Source organism: Sus scrofa, chromosome 1, assembly GCF_000003025.6.
Source record: "Sus scrofa isolate TJ Tabasco breed Duroc chromosome 1, Sscrofa11.1, whole genome shotgun sequence".
NCBI classification, from domain to species: domain Eukaryota; kingdom Metazoa; phylum Chordata; class Mammalia; order Artiodactyla; family Suidae; genus Sus; species Sus scrofa.
This window is the reverse complement of record NC_010443.5, coordinates 128,084,055-128,099,059: the sequence shown is the minus strand read 5'-3', so window position 1 is coordinate 128,099,059 and position 15,005 is coordinate 128,084,055. Positions and strand designations below refer to the sequence as shown.

The 15,005-nt window shown below is 44.1% G+C and overlaps 2 protein-coding genes across 6 annotated transcripts in view; one reads left to right on the top strand and one right to left on the bottom strand.

The window, feature by feature from the left end:
• Positions 1-9,638, top strand: part of ADAL (adenosine deaminase like) — a 36,270-nt gene extending 26,632 nt beyond the window's left edge. For 2 of the 5 annotated variants that reach the window (XM_013993097.2, XM_013993096.2), the window contains exon 10: positions 284-9,626. In XM_013993097.2, the coding sequence (XP_013848551.1) occupies positions 284-478 (195 nt within the window). In that variant the 3' untranslated portion in view covers positions 479-9,626. Of the gene's footprint in view, positions 1-283 lie in introns of all 5 variants that reach the window. The other 3 variants (XM_005659689.3, XM_013993099.1, XM_013993098.2) reach the window with 3 other exon arrangements.
• On the bottom strand, positions 1,543-14,995 carry ZSCAN29 (zinc finger and SCAN domain containing 29). Its single transcript, XM_005659684.3, is given in 7 exon segments — positions 1,543-5,272; positions 5,275-5,310; positions 7,053-7,514; positions 10,225-10,917; positions 12,871-13,075; positions 13,534-13,970; positions 14,466-14,995. Coding segments are annotated over 6 exon segments (2,544 nt in total). The 5' UTR covers positions 13,852-13,970; positions 14,466-14,995; the 3' UTR covers positions 1,543-4,442.

Below are 15,005 nucleotides of genomic sequence, written 5' to 3'. Positions count from 1 at the left end.
AATTGATCTGGAGTGCATCCTGGGCACAAATAACCTTTTAAAATCTCCCTTGCTCATTTTAACATGCAGCCATGGTTGAGAGCTACCGCTCTGGTGTTTAGTTTTCTTTTGTTCTAAAGGATAAACAATCCTGTTTAGTTGTAGAAATGCACTGATGCATTTGTAGGCCCCTCCCTATTCAGACTCTTAAAAGAAGCATGGTAAATAGGAAAATACTCTAAACAAATGTTTTTTAAAAATCATTTCCTTATTCATTTTGAAACTTTCTTGCTTATGTTGGCAGACTGATGATAAGGGTGTTTTTGCAACACACCTCTCTCAAGAGTACCAGCTGGCAGCAGAAACATTTAATTTGACCCAGTCTCAGGTGTGGGATCTGTCTTATGAATCCATCAGCTACATCTTTGCTTCTGACAGCACCAAGTCTGCACTGAGGAAGAAGTGGAATCAGATGAAGCCCAAAGCGTTACATTTTTAAGCTGTAAGGAGGTGAAATACTTTCAAGTATGTATTACAGCTGCCATCTCCCTGCCATATCCCACTTAGTAAACAGTCCACTGCTCCCTCCTTTGGAAACTCAGCAACAAGTGCCCTGGGCCCCAACACCAGCATCTTACTCATGGCAGGTGCTCAGTAAGTTTGTCTTAAACTGCCTGGCAGGCTGCTTACTGAACTCCTACTCTGGCAGCGATTTTGACTTAGTAGTAGTTTCTCATCAGGGAAAGTTTTGAAATTACTAAGTAAGATGAGGAGAGAGGGGAAGACAGATTGCCACCAAAACTTTTAAAAGCCTTCTAGCTTGTGATGACAGCTCTGTTTTGTTGTGCTTCTTTTTTTAATGGCCACACCTGTGGCATACTGAAGTTGCCAGGCCAGGGACTGAATCTGAGCCACAGCTGCTACCTATGCCATAGCTGCAGCAGCGTGGGATCCTTTAACCCACTGCACTGATACATTTTATTTATTTATTTATTTTGTCTCTTTAGGGCCGCACCCACGGTACATGGAAGTTCCCAAGCTAGGGGTTGAATCGGAGCTGTAGCTGCCGGCCTTCGCCAGAGCCACAGCAACGCCAGATCCGAGTTGTATCTGTGACGTACACCACAGCTTACGGCAACGTGGATCCTTAACCCACTGAGCGAGGCCAGGGAACGAACCCACAACCCCATGGTTAATAGATTCATTAACCACTGAGCCATGATAGGAACTCCTGCAGTCATACATTTTAGATTTTGAATTGAATAATGGAGAATTGATCCACTCTTATGCTCATATATCATCTTCCTTCCCCTACCTGGTCACTCTACAGAGTTGACAAGACAGCCTCAAATACTCAGATAGTAAATACTCAGATAGTATAGTAAAAGAGAAATGGCAGCTTCCTTTCTCAATTTATAGATACATGTATGAATGCATGTATGTGTATTTATGTATGGGTGTATATATGCGTGTATTGATATTATGTTCTGTGGCACTGGCCATTGAGAATAGCAATAAAGAGAAGAATGATAGCATGGGGGAAATAAGAACAGTACTAGGAAAGAACTTATGAGATTATTTATGCTAATATAGTCTTGCTTCCTCTGCTGCACATGCCACCCAGTCTGTCCCACAAAGGTCTTACGAGTATTAAAAGGGAGGTGTGCATAGATCCTCTTGCTCCCCAGCAGTGGGCATGGTTTCTCTTCCTTAGGATGTTTGAACACTATGTATTATTTCTTGTTTCTTCCATCCTCAGAAGTAGCAGACTGGGTGGCAGATCGTGGTTTGTGAGGTAGCTTGAGATGAAGTGAGTTTTCCCCAGAAAGATTCTGCCTTTGCACTATTCCCTTTGCACATTCTCTTCACCTAGTGGTTGAAGGGCTGGTCCTGGGTCTTTTAAAGTAAGACTCTTTCAGTTATGACAGGTCCCAGTGGATTGTCCTAATGGATAAGGGTACAAATACTGAGGAAGGATTTTCATTCTGTTTTCTCTTTTGCCACATTCTAATTTGTTTCTCAGACTAGACCATAAAGATTCATAAAGGCAGGCTTATAGTAACCCCACACAGGGAGCCAAAAAAAGCAAGTAAAGATTTATCTTTTCTGCCAGCAACAAATTAATCATAATTTCCATATATACATTTGGAAAAAGAAAAATACCTGGAAGGAACACTGGGCACTATATAGATATAATTTTTATTAACATGGTATCCCTGAGAAGCAGATTAAGGTGTAAACATTTTTCTGCTTTACAGAAAGGGAAATGGAGGCAGGTTGACTTACACATAAGACATCTGGAAGCAGAATTCATATCTGTTGATACCACCACCAGTGCTTTTCCCATAAGAATATACATAGATAGACTGAAGAGAGTAATCTCTCATTTGTTAAAAAACACTACAGCATACTTCCTAAACCATCGTAGATCCTGAGGTGTTGCTCTAGACCGGTGTTTCTTCTGTCTTTCCGTCTGCTGAGGCAACATAGTTGAGATTCCATCTCCCCCCGATTCCTAAGACTTAGGAATTAGGAGATTCCCTCAACACCGGAACCCTAATTAATCTTTCATCTACCACAGTAAGCTATGAATTGTAGAATAGTTTGTCTCCCCATTTCTCACCCGGATCTCATTCCTGTCACAGAATTCATTAAATGTGAATGTGACACAGCTGCTTGTCCCAGGGCAATGCTCCTTGCTCATGCTTCTCTTTCCTCTGACCTGCCCACTGAAGCATTGTCTCAGGATATTAGTTTCTGACCTAGTCCCCTAAAACTGCTCATTCTTCTTCCCCAGTGCCAGTCAGGAGTGTCCTTGTCAGTAAGGACAGCCCAGCCCAGTCTGTAAGGTGGGGGCACCATCTCCTGGTCTGCCTCTGGTGCTCCATGTTTCAGCCAGGGCAAGTCTCTGCCTCCTACACAGCCCACGTCGTTACATTCTGTGCTGCTCCAAGCTTTGTCTAACCTTCCTTATAGTCTGTCTTTGCCCTTTGCTCTGTTGCTCCCCTAGTTTCCCATTTCTCACCCAGTCAGCACTCAGTTTTGCAATTAGTTTTGAAAAGTTCATCCCACCCTCATTTAACCTTCCCTCTGAACACTTCTTGCTTCATGGAACCTTCCTCATTAAAGACAATACCTCTCAACTTTTTTTGCAAACTCTAATGCATTAGACCTTAACATTTATGCATAGTGTTATTACTTAGCTTTCTAGATTTCTCTAAAACTGTTGCAGCTATACATGTGTACTTACTCTCTGTACATGTCAGTGTCATCAAGGACAGAAAGGGTCTGTGTAACTGGTGCTGTACAGGCTCATCATACTACTGTGAACATGTGGGCAATTAATTCAATACTATTTGATTATAATGATTAGAACTGCATTTTGTTTGAAGAGCTGCTTTAAAAAATAGAGGTATACAGTGAAACACCTGTGCACGTATGTGCAAGTATTGTCAACTCCACTGACCAAAGGCAATTTATCCTCCTTCCCATTAAGGTAAAGAGTTGTTGGCACAAAGTGGTCTATTTGCCCAATCCATGGGAGTGGCATGGCAAGTGGCTTCTGCTCATGGCAGGTTAGTATTAAGTGTCCACGGGGGGGGGGGGGGGGGACATTAGCCCAGGTGTTTAGAGTATGTGGGATATGGACACTTCCATCTTGGGAGCTTTAACTGGTTCCCTATCACCACATCTGGCTGGCTTGCTCTTTGGGCTTCTGGACCACAAAGGAGAGATGCAATTCAGATAAGATGAACCAAACAAAAAAAATCAAACTAGATGCTATATATGCAATATTATTCCAAAGCTTCTACAGCTTGGAAGAAACTAAGAAATCCAGAGTTCACACCTTGTTATTTATATGAGGTTTACATTGTTTCCCCATATGGTATACCTAGGTTCTTGACAAAATGCTTTATAGGTCAGAACCAAGATGGATATTAAACTCTCCTTCTTTAAGATAAATGAAGAGTGCATGACAGATAGGTCATTCTGAGCACAGGCTTAAATGAGCAGGAGAAGTAAGTTTCTGCATTTTCATTACTCATAAAGAGACCCATTCACTGAGAAGTCTCACAACCTTTCCTAGAAATGCTGCTATGATGCGTTTTTTCTAGTCAAAACGCAGGTAAAAACAGGATGAGTAAAGAAAGGAGCACATCAGACTCACAATATCTACTACCGTGTTCTCTCTATTAAGGGAACAACATAGGCCCTGAGAGGAAACATGCTACCTGTCAATACAAGCAAGGAGATGGACAGAAATCTTCCTTTCATTCTTAAAATGCCTTGGGAATTTGACTCTAGATCCAGGAGAAACACAGGAACAAACAGTGGGATAAATTCTAGAGTATTTCCTAAACTAGTCAGGCACAGGTTAGGAGATGGCTCTCACTATTGGAAGACTTTTCCAAACAATTTCAACACATGTAATGAAGCTGTTTTCTTCACTGATCCTCAGGGGCTTACTTAGGTGCCACCTGTGACAGAAGCTTTTCTCGTGCATGGATCTCTCGGTGCTTGTTGAGAGCAGAGCTTTTACTGAAGTACTTGCCACAGTCATGACACCCATAGGGTTTCTCTCCTGTGTGGGTTCTGTGATGTGCACGCAAGTCAGAACTCTTACTGAAACTCTTTCCGCAGTCAGGACACACGTGGGGTCTCTCTCCTGTGTGTATCCTCCGATGTGCACTAAAATGAGAACTGTTATTGAAGCTCTTCCCACACTCTTCACACTGATAGGGCTTTTCTCCTGTGTGGGTTCTCTGGTGAATGATAAGACTTGAGCTCTGATTGAAGCGTTTTCCACATTCACCACACTGATACGGTTTCTCTCCTGTGTGGATTCTCCTATGGGTGATGAAATTTGAACTGTCACGGAAACTTTTCCCACAGTCAAGACACTTGTAAGGTTTCTCTCCAGTGTGGATTCTCCGGTGTCTAATGAGGCGTGCACTCCGACTGAAGCTTTTTCCACAGTCATCACATTTATATGGATTTTCTACTTGATGGGCTATCTGGTGCATGAGGTGGGCATTTGGACCAAAGCTTTTGCCATACCTGAGATATTTATACGGTCTCTCTCCCAAGTAAGCTTTCTGATGACTAAGAACTTTACCTAAACTCTTCTCTGGGAATGTTGGTTTTCCTCTTCTCTCCCATGGGATCTTTTCCCACTGTTTTCCTGATCTACATTCACTCTCACTGCCTCTACCCTGATTAAGATGCCGGGGAATTTTCCTTTCAGACCTTGCAAGTAATGTTCTATGTAGTTGTACTTCCTCAGAAATATCCGTTTTTGATTCTCTTCGTTCTCAAATCCAGCCTCAAAACCTGGCAGAAGTATAGAATTTTTAAAGTTATCCATTTTCTCAATCATTATGTGCCAGGGTAAAGCAAGTATCACAGATGATTAAAGATAAAAGTTAAGGAGCTCTAAATCCCAAATAACCATCTATTAAAATTCCAGTGTTTTACTTCTCTACTTAGTAACCTGTCAACATGCTTCTCATCTACATAGGGGCTGATTAATATGTTCTTTTAACTCTTCCTGGATGCCCGGGATCTTAGAAAATCCTCTCAGTATAAGAAAAACCTACCAGTTAAAACTATCATCATGATTTTACAGGAAAGATGCTTTCTAAAGCTGTATTTTTGCCTCATCTTAGGCCTATCATGGTATTCTAGTTTATGTTTTTTGCTGATAACTAAAGGGATTAGAAGGGAACACCTAGGAAAACCCTAGGGAAACTTCTCTATTGAGAAAGAGCTACATGAGCCCTTTTCCCTCAAATTCTATGAATAAAAAGAGGGTAGAAAAATATCTGGTGTCCTTCAAAGAACAAGGCCTTCTGAGAATGAAATTTTGCTAGGAAGCATCTATCTAAAATACTCTCTTTGCCCATGGAGAAATAACACTAGATGTTCCAAAAGAACTACTTTAATGCCCAAACTAAGCTTTTAATACTTTTCAAAGAACCAAATGCCAGGTTTCTTGGGCCTGGGCTATGAGGATTTGCAGATACTTGCAAGTTTTCAGTTTGTAAATTTCGTTTGAATCTGAAGAATTTTTAGATGCTTCACATAAACCCTGGATCCCAAGTTCCCTGGACTAAATCTGACAGCAAAAGAATGCTATGTCAACAGATACATGTACCTGTAAAGTAATATTTCTACCCAGAAGCCCAGTTTTAGGAGATGCCCTAGGAAATAGAGGTTCATTAGATTAAATGAAATCTCAGAACCTTAAATATGTGACTATAAAATTGTAAGCCTCCAAGGGGGGTATTTAGCATTTCCTAAACCTACAAGTCATTTTCTAGCAGAACATACTAATAGCTCCATGGAACACACTTGAAGAATGCTGATATAAAGAACTTCTGGAAAAGAAAACTGCATTTATCAAGTGCCCAAGTGCTGTGCTAGGTGCTTCACCGCAGCACTTCATTTACATCAGCCTTTTGAGGTAGGTCTTTATAAGTAAACTTAGAGGATTAAGTAACTTGCTCTAAGGTACTCAACTAGTAAACAACATAGTCCAGATTCACATACATATACATGTATGACTCCAAAATCAGAATAATTCTTCCCATAAGGAGGGAAGCTAGAGTGAAGTGGGGTTTTTTTTTCTTATACAGCAGCTAAGATTGAAAGGGTCAGTTCCCTCAGAAATCTCAGGCTTTTGCATAAGTGTGTCTAAAGAAAGAGGTTATCAGGTTTTCATATATGTGAGTAAAGCAGGCATACAGCTGGTATACAAGCTGAAACTAGAAAAAAATGAGAATGAACTTTAAAAATCATCTTCATCCTAACATGGGTACATGACATGCTACATAGGAAATGTTAGCTTTCAGATTCCCTACTAGGCAGATGGCAGCAAATTTACAAAATCTGCAACCATCTCAGATTGATGCTTTTGTGTAAAGAGCCACATGAAATGAATAGTTTATATCCCCTCACTGAGCTGAGAGCTGAATATAGAGGCCAGTTCTCTTGTATTCAATCTAATGATTTTTCTCCTAAATCCCAATGCCTTCCCTTGGCAATTTCTACCTTAAGAAGTAAAAGGGTCTTACCACTGGGGCTCTGAAATAAGACTGGAGCACGGGTCACTGCCTCTGGGGGTACCTCAGTATCCTCATCATCATCTTCAGAATCTTCTATGGCCTCATCTGCCTCTTCAGCTTGCTTCTCAGCTTCAGCCTCACTGGTCTGGATGGGGCACGAGCCTGCCTCCTCTTCTTGGCCATCACTGGGCTGGGCAGCAACCCCCGCACTCACCAAAGCATCCATCTCTTCAAAAAAGGGACAGGTTTCTGGTGCTTGGCCATTCTTGACTTTCCGATAGCTGGTTTGCAGGCTTTTAAACTTGGTACGACATTGCTCCGGTGTCCGAAGGAAGCCATGCTCCCATAACCGTTCAGCCACTGCTCCATATAGCTGGCTGTTGCGATGACAGTTCCGGAGGGCTTCGTAAAACTGAGTCTCACTGAGGATTGCAAGATAGGTCTTTGTCTCTTCATAGCCCCAGTGTACACCTGCCACCGGAAGAGAAATTTCAGCACCACTTAATCCAGGGCTTTATAGCTTTAATTCCTTGGGCCCATCATCTACACCATGAAAAATCACCTAAGCTTGGGCTCCTAGATGAAAAAGTAAAAATACCTCATGTTTCTAAAATCTATACAATCTCTTAGAATGTTTTGCTTCTTTGTATCCTATATCAATTTCACAGAGACCTTTATTCCTCCATTCTGTTTAGAAGACATCTTTCAACTTGGTCACTGTAACAGTCTTATGTACACTGAGGCAAGTGTACAGAATGCATTTCCCCATTCTTCTAGTAGTTTTGGAATTCCGATCCTAAGTACAAAATAACTGGCTAGGGGAAGAAGACCCGTAGTCAAGAGCTGTCAGCCATGAGTCATTCCTAAATTCTCTGATCATTCTTTTTCTACAAACCCTACTTCCTTATGAATTGTTTCCCAAAAAATGACTCAGAACCCCAAGGAACAGTCTCTTTCTGAATCACACTGCTGCTTAATCCAATCACATTTATACCCTTCTTTACTTGTCACAGTCTCAAAGAAGTCAACCCAACAATAGCAAAGACCTGAAGGGCACAATCTAAGAACGAGTAGTCATGCACCTTTTTTGTAGGAGCAGAGGACTGGCAGAAACTAGGAGGAAGGAAGCAGAGCAGATGGCACCTCCTGGCCTGAACTCTGCTAACACTGGAGGCCCCTCACCCAGGCAGTACTTGATCAGGGTGATTACCGACTCTACTCCCCAGAGGTACCCAAGAGAGGGAAGGGAGATTCCAAGAGCCTCCCTCTCACTCGAGAACCAGCTGGAGATTACACTGCTTCCACCATCCTCCACTGCAAGTAAAAGAGAAGGGCAAAGAATGGGAAGGCAGAGGAAAAGCAGTAGAGAAAGACAGAACAAAGATAGTGAAAATGATCGCAGCTAGCACATGTGCCGTCTTTGTGATTTACCTAAATTTATTCCAGTGACAAGGGAAAAAGGATAAAGAAAAAATGAAAACAAAAAGTGCAAGACAGAAAGACTAGAACAGAAGTAACAACACACATATAATAAAAAATGGAAGGAAAAGACCACTGATGCAGTGAAATTGCAAATTTGGAGTAGTCTTGCTGCCACACCCCATTTTACAGTTGAGGACACACACTCTGAAATGATCAGACAGCTGTATAAGGTCATCTAGCTGTATAAGGTCATCTAGCTGATGAGTGGTCAGGATTAGAAACAAAGCCTCCTGGAGCTCCCATCGTGTGGCAGCAGAAACGAATCCGACTAGGAACCATGAGGTTGCAGGTTCCATCCCTGACCTCGCTCAGTGGGTTAAGGATACGGCGTTGCTGTGAACTGTGGTGTAGGTCGCAGAAGCAGCTCGGATCCTGTGTTGCTGTGGCTGTGGCGTAGGCCGGTGGCTACAGGTCCGATTAGACCCCTAGCCTGGGAACCTCCATGTGCCGCAGGTGCAGCCCTAAAAAAGACAAAAAGACGAAAAAAACCCAAAGCCTCCTGATTTATACCCGGTGCTCTTCCCATAACAACATGGTTGTACAAATTACATCAACAGAAATAAATGATATTTAAAAATGGTTCCACAGGCAAATAATATTTCAACATAGAGTATTAAACAAGATTCTTGCTGTAAGACTTCTAAGTCCTGAGAGTTCCCTTTGTGGCTCAGCGGTTTACAAACCTAAATGGGATCCATGAGGATGTGGGTTCGATCCCTGGCCACACGCAGTGGGTTAAGAATCCGGCATTGCCATGAGCTGTGGTGAAGGTTGCAGATGGCGGCTAGGATCCTGTGTGGCTGTGGCTATGGTGCAGGCCGGTAGCTGTAACTCCGATTAGACCCCTAGCCTGGGAACTTCCATAAGCCTCAGGTATGACCCTGAAAAAAAAAAAAAAAAAAAAAAGACTTCTAAGTCCTATTAAAATGCCAGTGTGTGCTGTGAATCTCATAAAGGAAACTGATTTTCCCCAACTTTGGGCAGTCCTACGTTATACTACTATAAGTAAAATGGAACACATAATAAACTGAGTTTGGAAGAGCAAGGTGTTCACATAAGGCATTCAGAAAACAGTAGTTCTCCTTAAAAGTAATAAATACCATGCCAAGTTTTTCTCAGCCTTTAGTGATTTTATAATCAGGAAAAGACATTTTAAGAAAGGGAAGGAATGGTATTCCTTTTCAGAACTCTTGAATTTTCTGAGCATATTTCTTTAAGATATCTAAAATTGGAGTTCCCGTCGTGGTGCAGTGGTTAACGAATCCGACTAGGAACCATGAGGTTGCGGGTTCGGTCCCTGCCCTTGCTCAGTGGGTTAATGATCCGGCGTTGCCGTGAGCTGTGGTGTAGGTTGCAGACGCGGCTCGGATCCCGCGTTGCTGTGGCTCTGGCGTAGGCCGGTGGCTACAGCTCCGATTCAACCCCTAGCCTGGGAATCTCCATATGCCTCGGGAGTGGCCCAAGAAATAGCAACAATAACAACAACAACAACAACAAAAGATATCTAAAATTATTCTCCACTTACTATTAGTTCACTGATTTTCCCACAAAAGAGAATGAAATACACAACTGAGAACTGCCTCTCTTCTCTATTTAAGTGACAAACCTGGTAGGTGACATTAGGCTTCCTGACTTTCACATCCAGTCTCATATAACTCCTCAGTCTAATCCTAAAACCCCAAGAAGAAAGGTTCCTTACCACTTGGGCTTCGGAAAAGGACAGGCGTGGTGGAGTTGTCGGTGTCCTGGGGAGTGGCCTCCTGGCCCACTTCATCACTGTCAGACTCTTCAGCCATGGCCTCTCCTCTGTCCTCATGCTGCCAGCCCTCTTGCTCCGGTTCCTCAGTCTCAGCATCACTGGCCACTAGGCCAGAGTGGGAGGCTGCCTCCTCCAGGCCATTACTGGGCAGGGCAATGACCTGGGCACTCATCAGGGCTTCCATCTCTTCAAAGAAGGGGCAGGTCTCAGGAGGGTGGCCACTCTTGACTTTCCGATAGCTCTTCTGGAGACCTTTGAACTTGGTTCGACACTGTTCCAGGGTCCGGAGGAAGCCATACTCCCTGAGCCGCTCAGCCACAGCCTCATACACTTGGCTGTTTCGATGACAGTTTCGGAGAGCCTCATAAAACTCAGTCTGACTGAGAATTGCAAGGAGTGTTCTGGTCTCTTCATAGCCCCAGTGTACACCTGCCACCTTCTCATCCTCAAAGCCCCAGTGATCCTGTTCCACCCTGCTTTTTCTCTCTCTGCTGGATGGTAACAGATCAGCATGCAATTGTCTGTCTCCTGTGTGACGGCCTCTTGGGAGTTCCTTCTCCTTGGAGCCCAGATCTGGGATCCATGGCTCTCCTTGCTCCAATTTGGAGACCATGGATTTAGAAAATGGTAATCCTGCTTGCAGGGAAGCAAACAAAGATGTCAGTTTGGACTGATCATAAAAAACATCTCTGAGTCCAGACCTGTTTTTTTTATCCAAGAGGCTTATAAAAGGATCTAAAGAAATGTTTTCAGAAAGTTTGGTGTGTTTAAGAAAGTGGGAGAAATATGTGAAACCTCAAAAAATGAGACATTTTCCAGAGCAGGGTGACGAGAGAGAAGATTGTTATGTGTTCAGAGCAGATAATTCTGTTCCCAGTTGTTCCCTAGCCCTGCTGACCACTGTAGGCAGGTCCTGCCACTGTTTGAAATAGTCACCTCCTGTCTCTTATATAGTTGGCCCTTGAACAATGTGGGGATTAATCTGAATATAGCTTATAGTGGACCCTCTGTATCCAGGGTTTCTCTGCATCTGCAGATTTAACCAATGACAGCAGCATATTTTTCAATTACTATTGGAAAATATCCACATGTATTGGACCCATGCAGTTGAAGCTCATGTTGTTCAAGGGTCAACTGTAGTTCTCCACTTAGGGCCAGAGAATTAAACTCAGTGATCTCAAGGAGGAGTCTGTCTTCCTTCACACACAGTCACCAAGTGCTAAAGGTTTTCTCTTAGTATATTCTTTATTCCTACTGTACCATCCCAGTCTTAGACCCCTTACCTTCTCACACCGGGGAACTGCTGCAGTCACTGTCCTACCTACCTCTAACCTCTTGCTTCCTCAGCTCACGTACTTTATGTACTGCCAAACCTTAACCTGATTGTCTACCCATGCTTGACCCATTCATACCAGATTCCCCGCCTCCAGAACAAACACAGCAGATGTTTATTTACCACTCTGTGCCTCTTCTTTCTTTTAACTGTCTCCCTTCTATTCACATTCAACCCATTCATCAAGAAGCTGTATTTGCCAGTGCCCCCTTGAGGCATTCCCTACAGTTCCCTCATCTCCCACTCTGACAAACCCGTGTCACAGTGAGTAACAAGGCATTGTTTGGCATTGCTTCAATACAGTTCAGCACATATTTATGTTTGAGAACAGACACCTTTTCTTATTGCAGAGTACCCTGCCAGGTGCTGAGCACATGGTTGGTGTTCAAATACGGATTAATTCTGCAAGTCTGTGTGTGGGGTTGAGGGATTGCCTCTCGATGACTAAGAGAACCACAACCAAACTGGCTGAGAAGGCTAATGTCTTGGATGATAAGATCAGAATTCAAAACAACCTCAACAAATTAAAGAGCTGATCAAAGGGAGAAAAAAAAACAAACATACAAAAGGGAGTACAAAGAAGAAAAACAAGTTCTACAAAATCAAGTAAAAGAATAAGCACTAGGCACAAAGACAATGGGAAAGCGCTAAAAGTCCTGGGAGTATCAGGTGAACAGCAATCATCAAATAATTAGTTGAGCTATACTGAAAGTATGAAGAAATTCTGAAGTAAAATTCTTACTCTGCCTCTACCTATCAGACCCTCACTGGAGTAATATATAGTTTAATTCTGCACTATGAACAGGCTATTTGGAGAACTTAAAGGTCCAAGAGAGTAACAAAAACTTAGTAGGTCTGAAGAATGGAGCTTCCAAGGAAAAGCTTAAAGAAACAAATACAGTTTAATGTAGAGAAAGAAAACGACTAAAAGGAAGATGTGCCTTCCAGCATAGAAAAGAATTTTTAGCTAGAAAAAAACTGACCCAGTGAGTGTTATCATTACCAGGAGGAAAGAGAGTAATTCCAAGTTCTGGCAAAAACTAGGGAGCAATCCGCTGGCAGACTTATCAAGAGGAAATACAAGAATATTTATTGTAGCAGAGAGCTAAACTACGTACCTTCAGGAGGTCCCCAGCAACTGCACACTCTACAATCTCCACTCACTCCTGACATCCCTTTCCCACTCACTACTCCCAACCCTACTTCCCAATTTAGAATGGCATTCTATCTTCCCATATGAATCTACTCCTCACCGCTCCTTTGAAAAGGTCTGAGCTTCTCCTGTGGGTTCATCTGCTCCCGTGGTCCCAGGTCTGAGCTTCTTGCCCTCTCTTTCTTGGGTACACCCCTGGGCTGGGGTTCCACTGACTCCTGCAGAACACTTAATAACTCTCGTGATGATTTCAGGGGTGTCATCTTCTCCAAGCGCACTTCCTGCCCCTTCATAGAGACTGTGACCTAGAAACAATCCCCATGAATTGTCACTGCAAGGTCATAATGAGGGGTATTCCCAGAGGAGATTATCTGATACCCCAAAAGAGATCATCCTTTGGAGACAAGGCTAAGGTTGGGGTGGGAGGTGATTAATAGTGAACAAATGTCTTTCTTAGTCCATTACTGTTAGCTAAGAGCAGCAGGAACGCTAGATCAAAGCAGTAAGCCAAACTACAGGCTGAAAAAGAATTACCCTTTCTTCCCTGTTAAGTAAAAAAACCCATGAAACTATGAATAACTCATTGTGACATGTAGCACAAGCACATGCTTATTGGTAGCATCTCCCAATAAGTTCTATCTGAAAAAATTACCTGTTAAAGGACCATAAGTATAAGCATCAGCAAGGGAGACTGTGCCTTAGTGTGGCTTTTCATCCTGCCCCTTCCCAGTCACACATTTCTAAATTCCCTCTCCCTGCTCACCGAATGTCCAGGTCTTCCAGGCTCTCTTTCTAAATCTTCCACCAGAGCCACTGCCTCCTCTCCACTTTCTGGACATTGCTTTTGTACCCAATTCTGGATCTCCCCAGGTAAGATGGTCAGGAACTGCTCTAGCACCAACAACTCTACAATCTGCTCCTTGGTGCGCACCTCCGGTCTTAGCCACCGACAGCAAAGTTGCCACAGTTGGCTGAAAGCCTCCCGGGGCCCAGCTACCTCCTGGTAATGAAATCTCCTGAAGCGCTGTCGGAAGGTCTCAGAGTTAGTGCCAGTCCCTCTCAGGGTGGGTTTGGCCATCATTCACAGCAGAAAGCGGCTTTCCTCCATTTAAGGGTCTAGGTTCCAGGGTTTACACCTATCTTCCATGTCCTTGAAGAATCACCTGCAGATGAGTCTCTCTCTGTAAGAAGAATTTCCTCCTAGGGTAGAGAGAGATGGCACTATCAGAAGGAATACACTCATATGTCTAAAGTCTTGCCAGAGCTGGCCTGACTTCCCCTAAGTTCTGCGTGGCCATGTGAGGTAGCACCAACTTCAGGGCAGCAAGCCAAAACTGAGCATGAAGGTGAGAGACCATTCAAAAGCTGCATTTCTGGGCGACTTCCAGGGCAGCCCCGGGGAAGCAGCAGAGAATAAACTACTGACTGCTCCTCTTCCACCCCTCCCCAAGTCTGACCCATTGAGCTCCCCTGGCCAGTGCTGCATAGTGAGTTCAAACCGTAAGGGAGACCTAGAGCTGAGAGGTTTTAAAGGCATGTCACCACCCCGAGGAAGGCAATAGAAAACCCTCTGTCCAGCGGGTCGCCTCTGATCTGCCCCAATACTTCCGCCGTCCTTCCCCAAACCCTCTACGTCCGCCCCGCCCCCTCAGACTCCACCACCACCAATTTCTACCCCAAACAAAAATCAAGTACACAACACTGGGTCTTTGTTTTCCCTCACAGCAGAAGTAATCGCTCAGTAAATATCCGGGAACTACTGACGGGAAATCTCGAGCATTGAGAGAAGTTGGTTTTGACTTCTGAAGCGAGGGCCAGGTGGACTTGGGGAGAGTCACACTGAGTTGGTGGAAAGAGGGAGTCCGAGGGGGCAGTAGTCATGTGTCTCCTGAAGACGAGCTCGAGTGCTGGCCAAGCGCTCCGAGGGCTGCGGTATTCGCGAGTGCGGAGCACAGCTCAAGGAGCGGCGGGTGCGGGGTTCCGGCCTCTTTGTCTTCGCTTTCTGGCCAGGTCACTCTCGGAGCGGTAAGGAGTCCCTCCAGAGGCTTCGGACCGGGGCTAAGGCGCCCTGAGAGCACCCTCTGGCCCACCCCTAGGAGCTTCTCCCACTCGGGATACCCCTCAATCCGCTCGCATCTCTGCCCGTGGGCCAGCCTCACCCACTCGAGGTCTGGCTCCAGCCGGGACTCTCAAGCCTCCCAGTCCAGTTCCCAAACCGGAAGTGAGAGCAGGCGA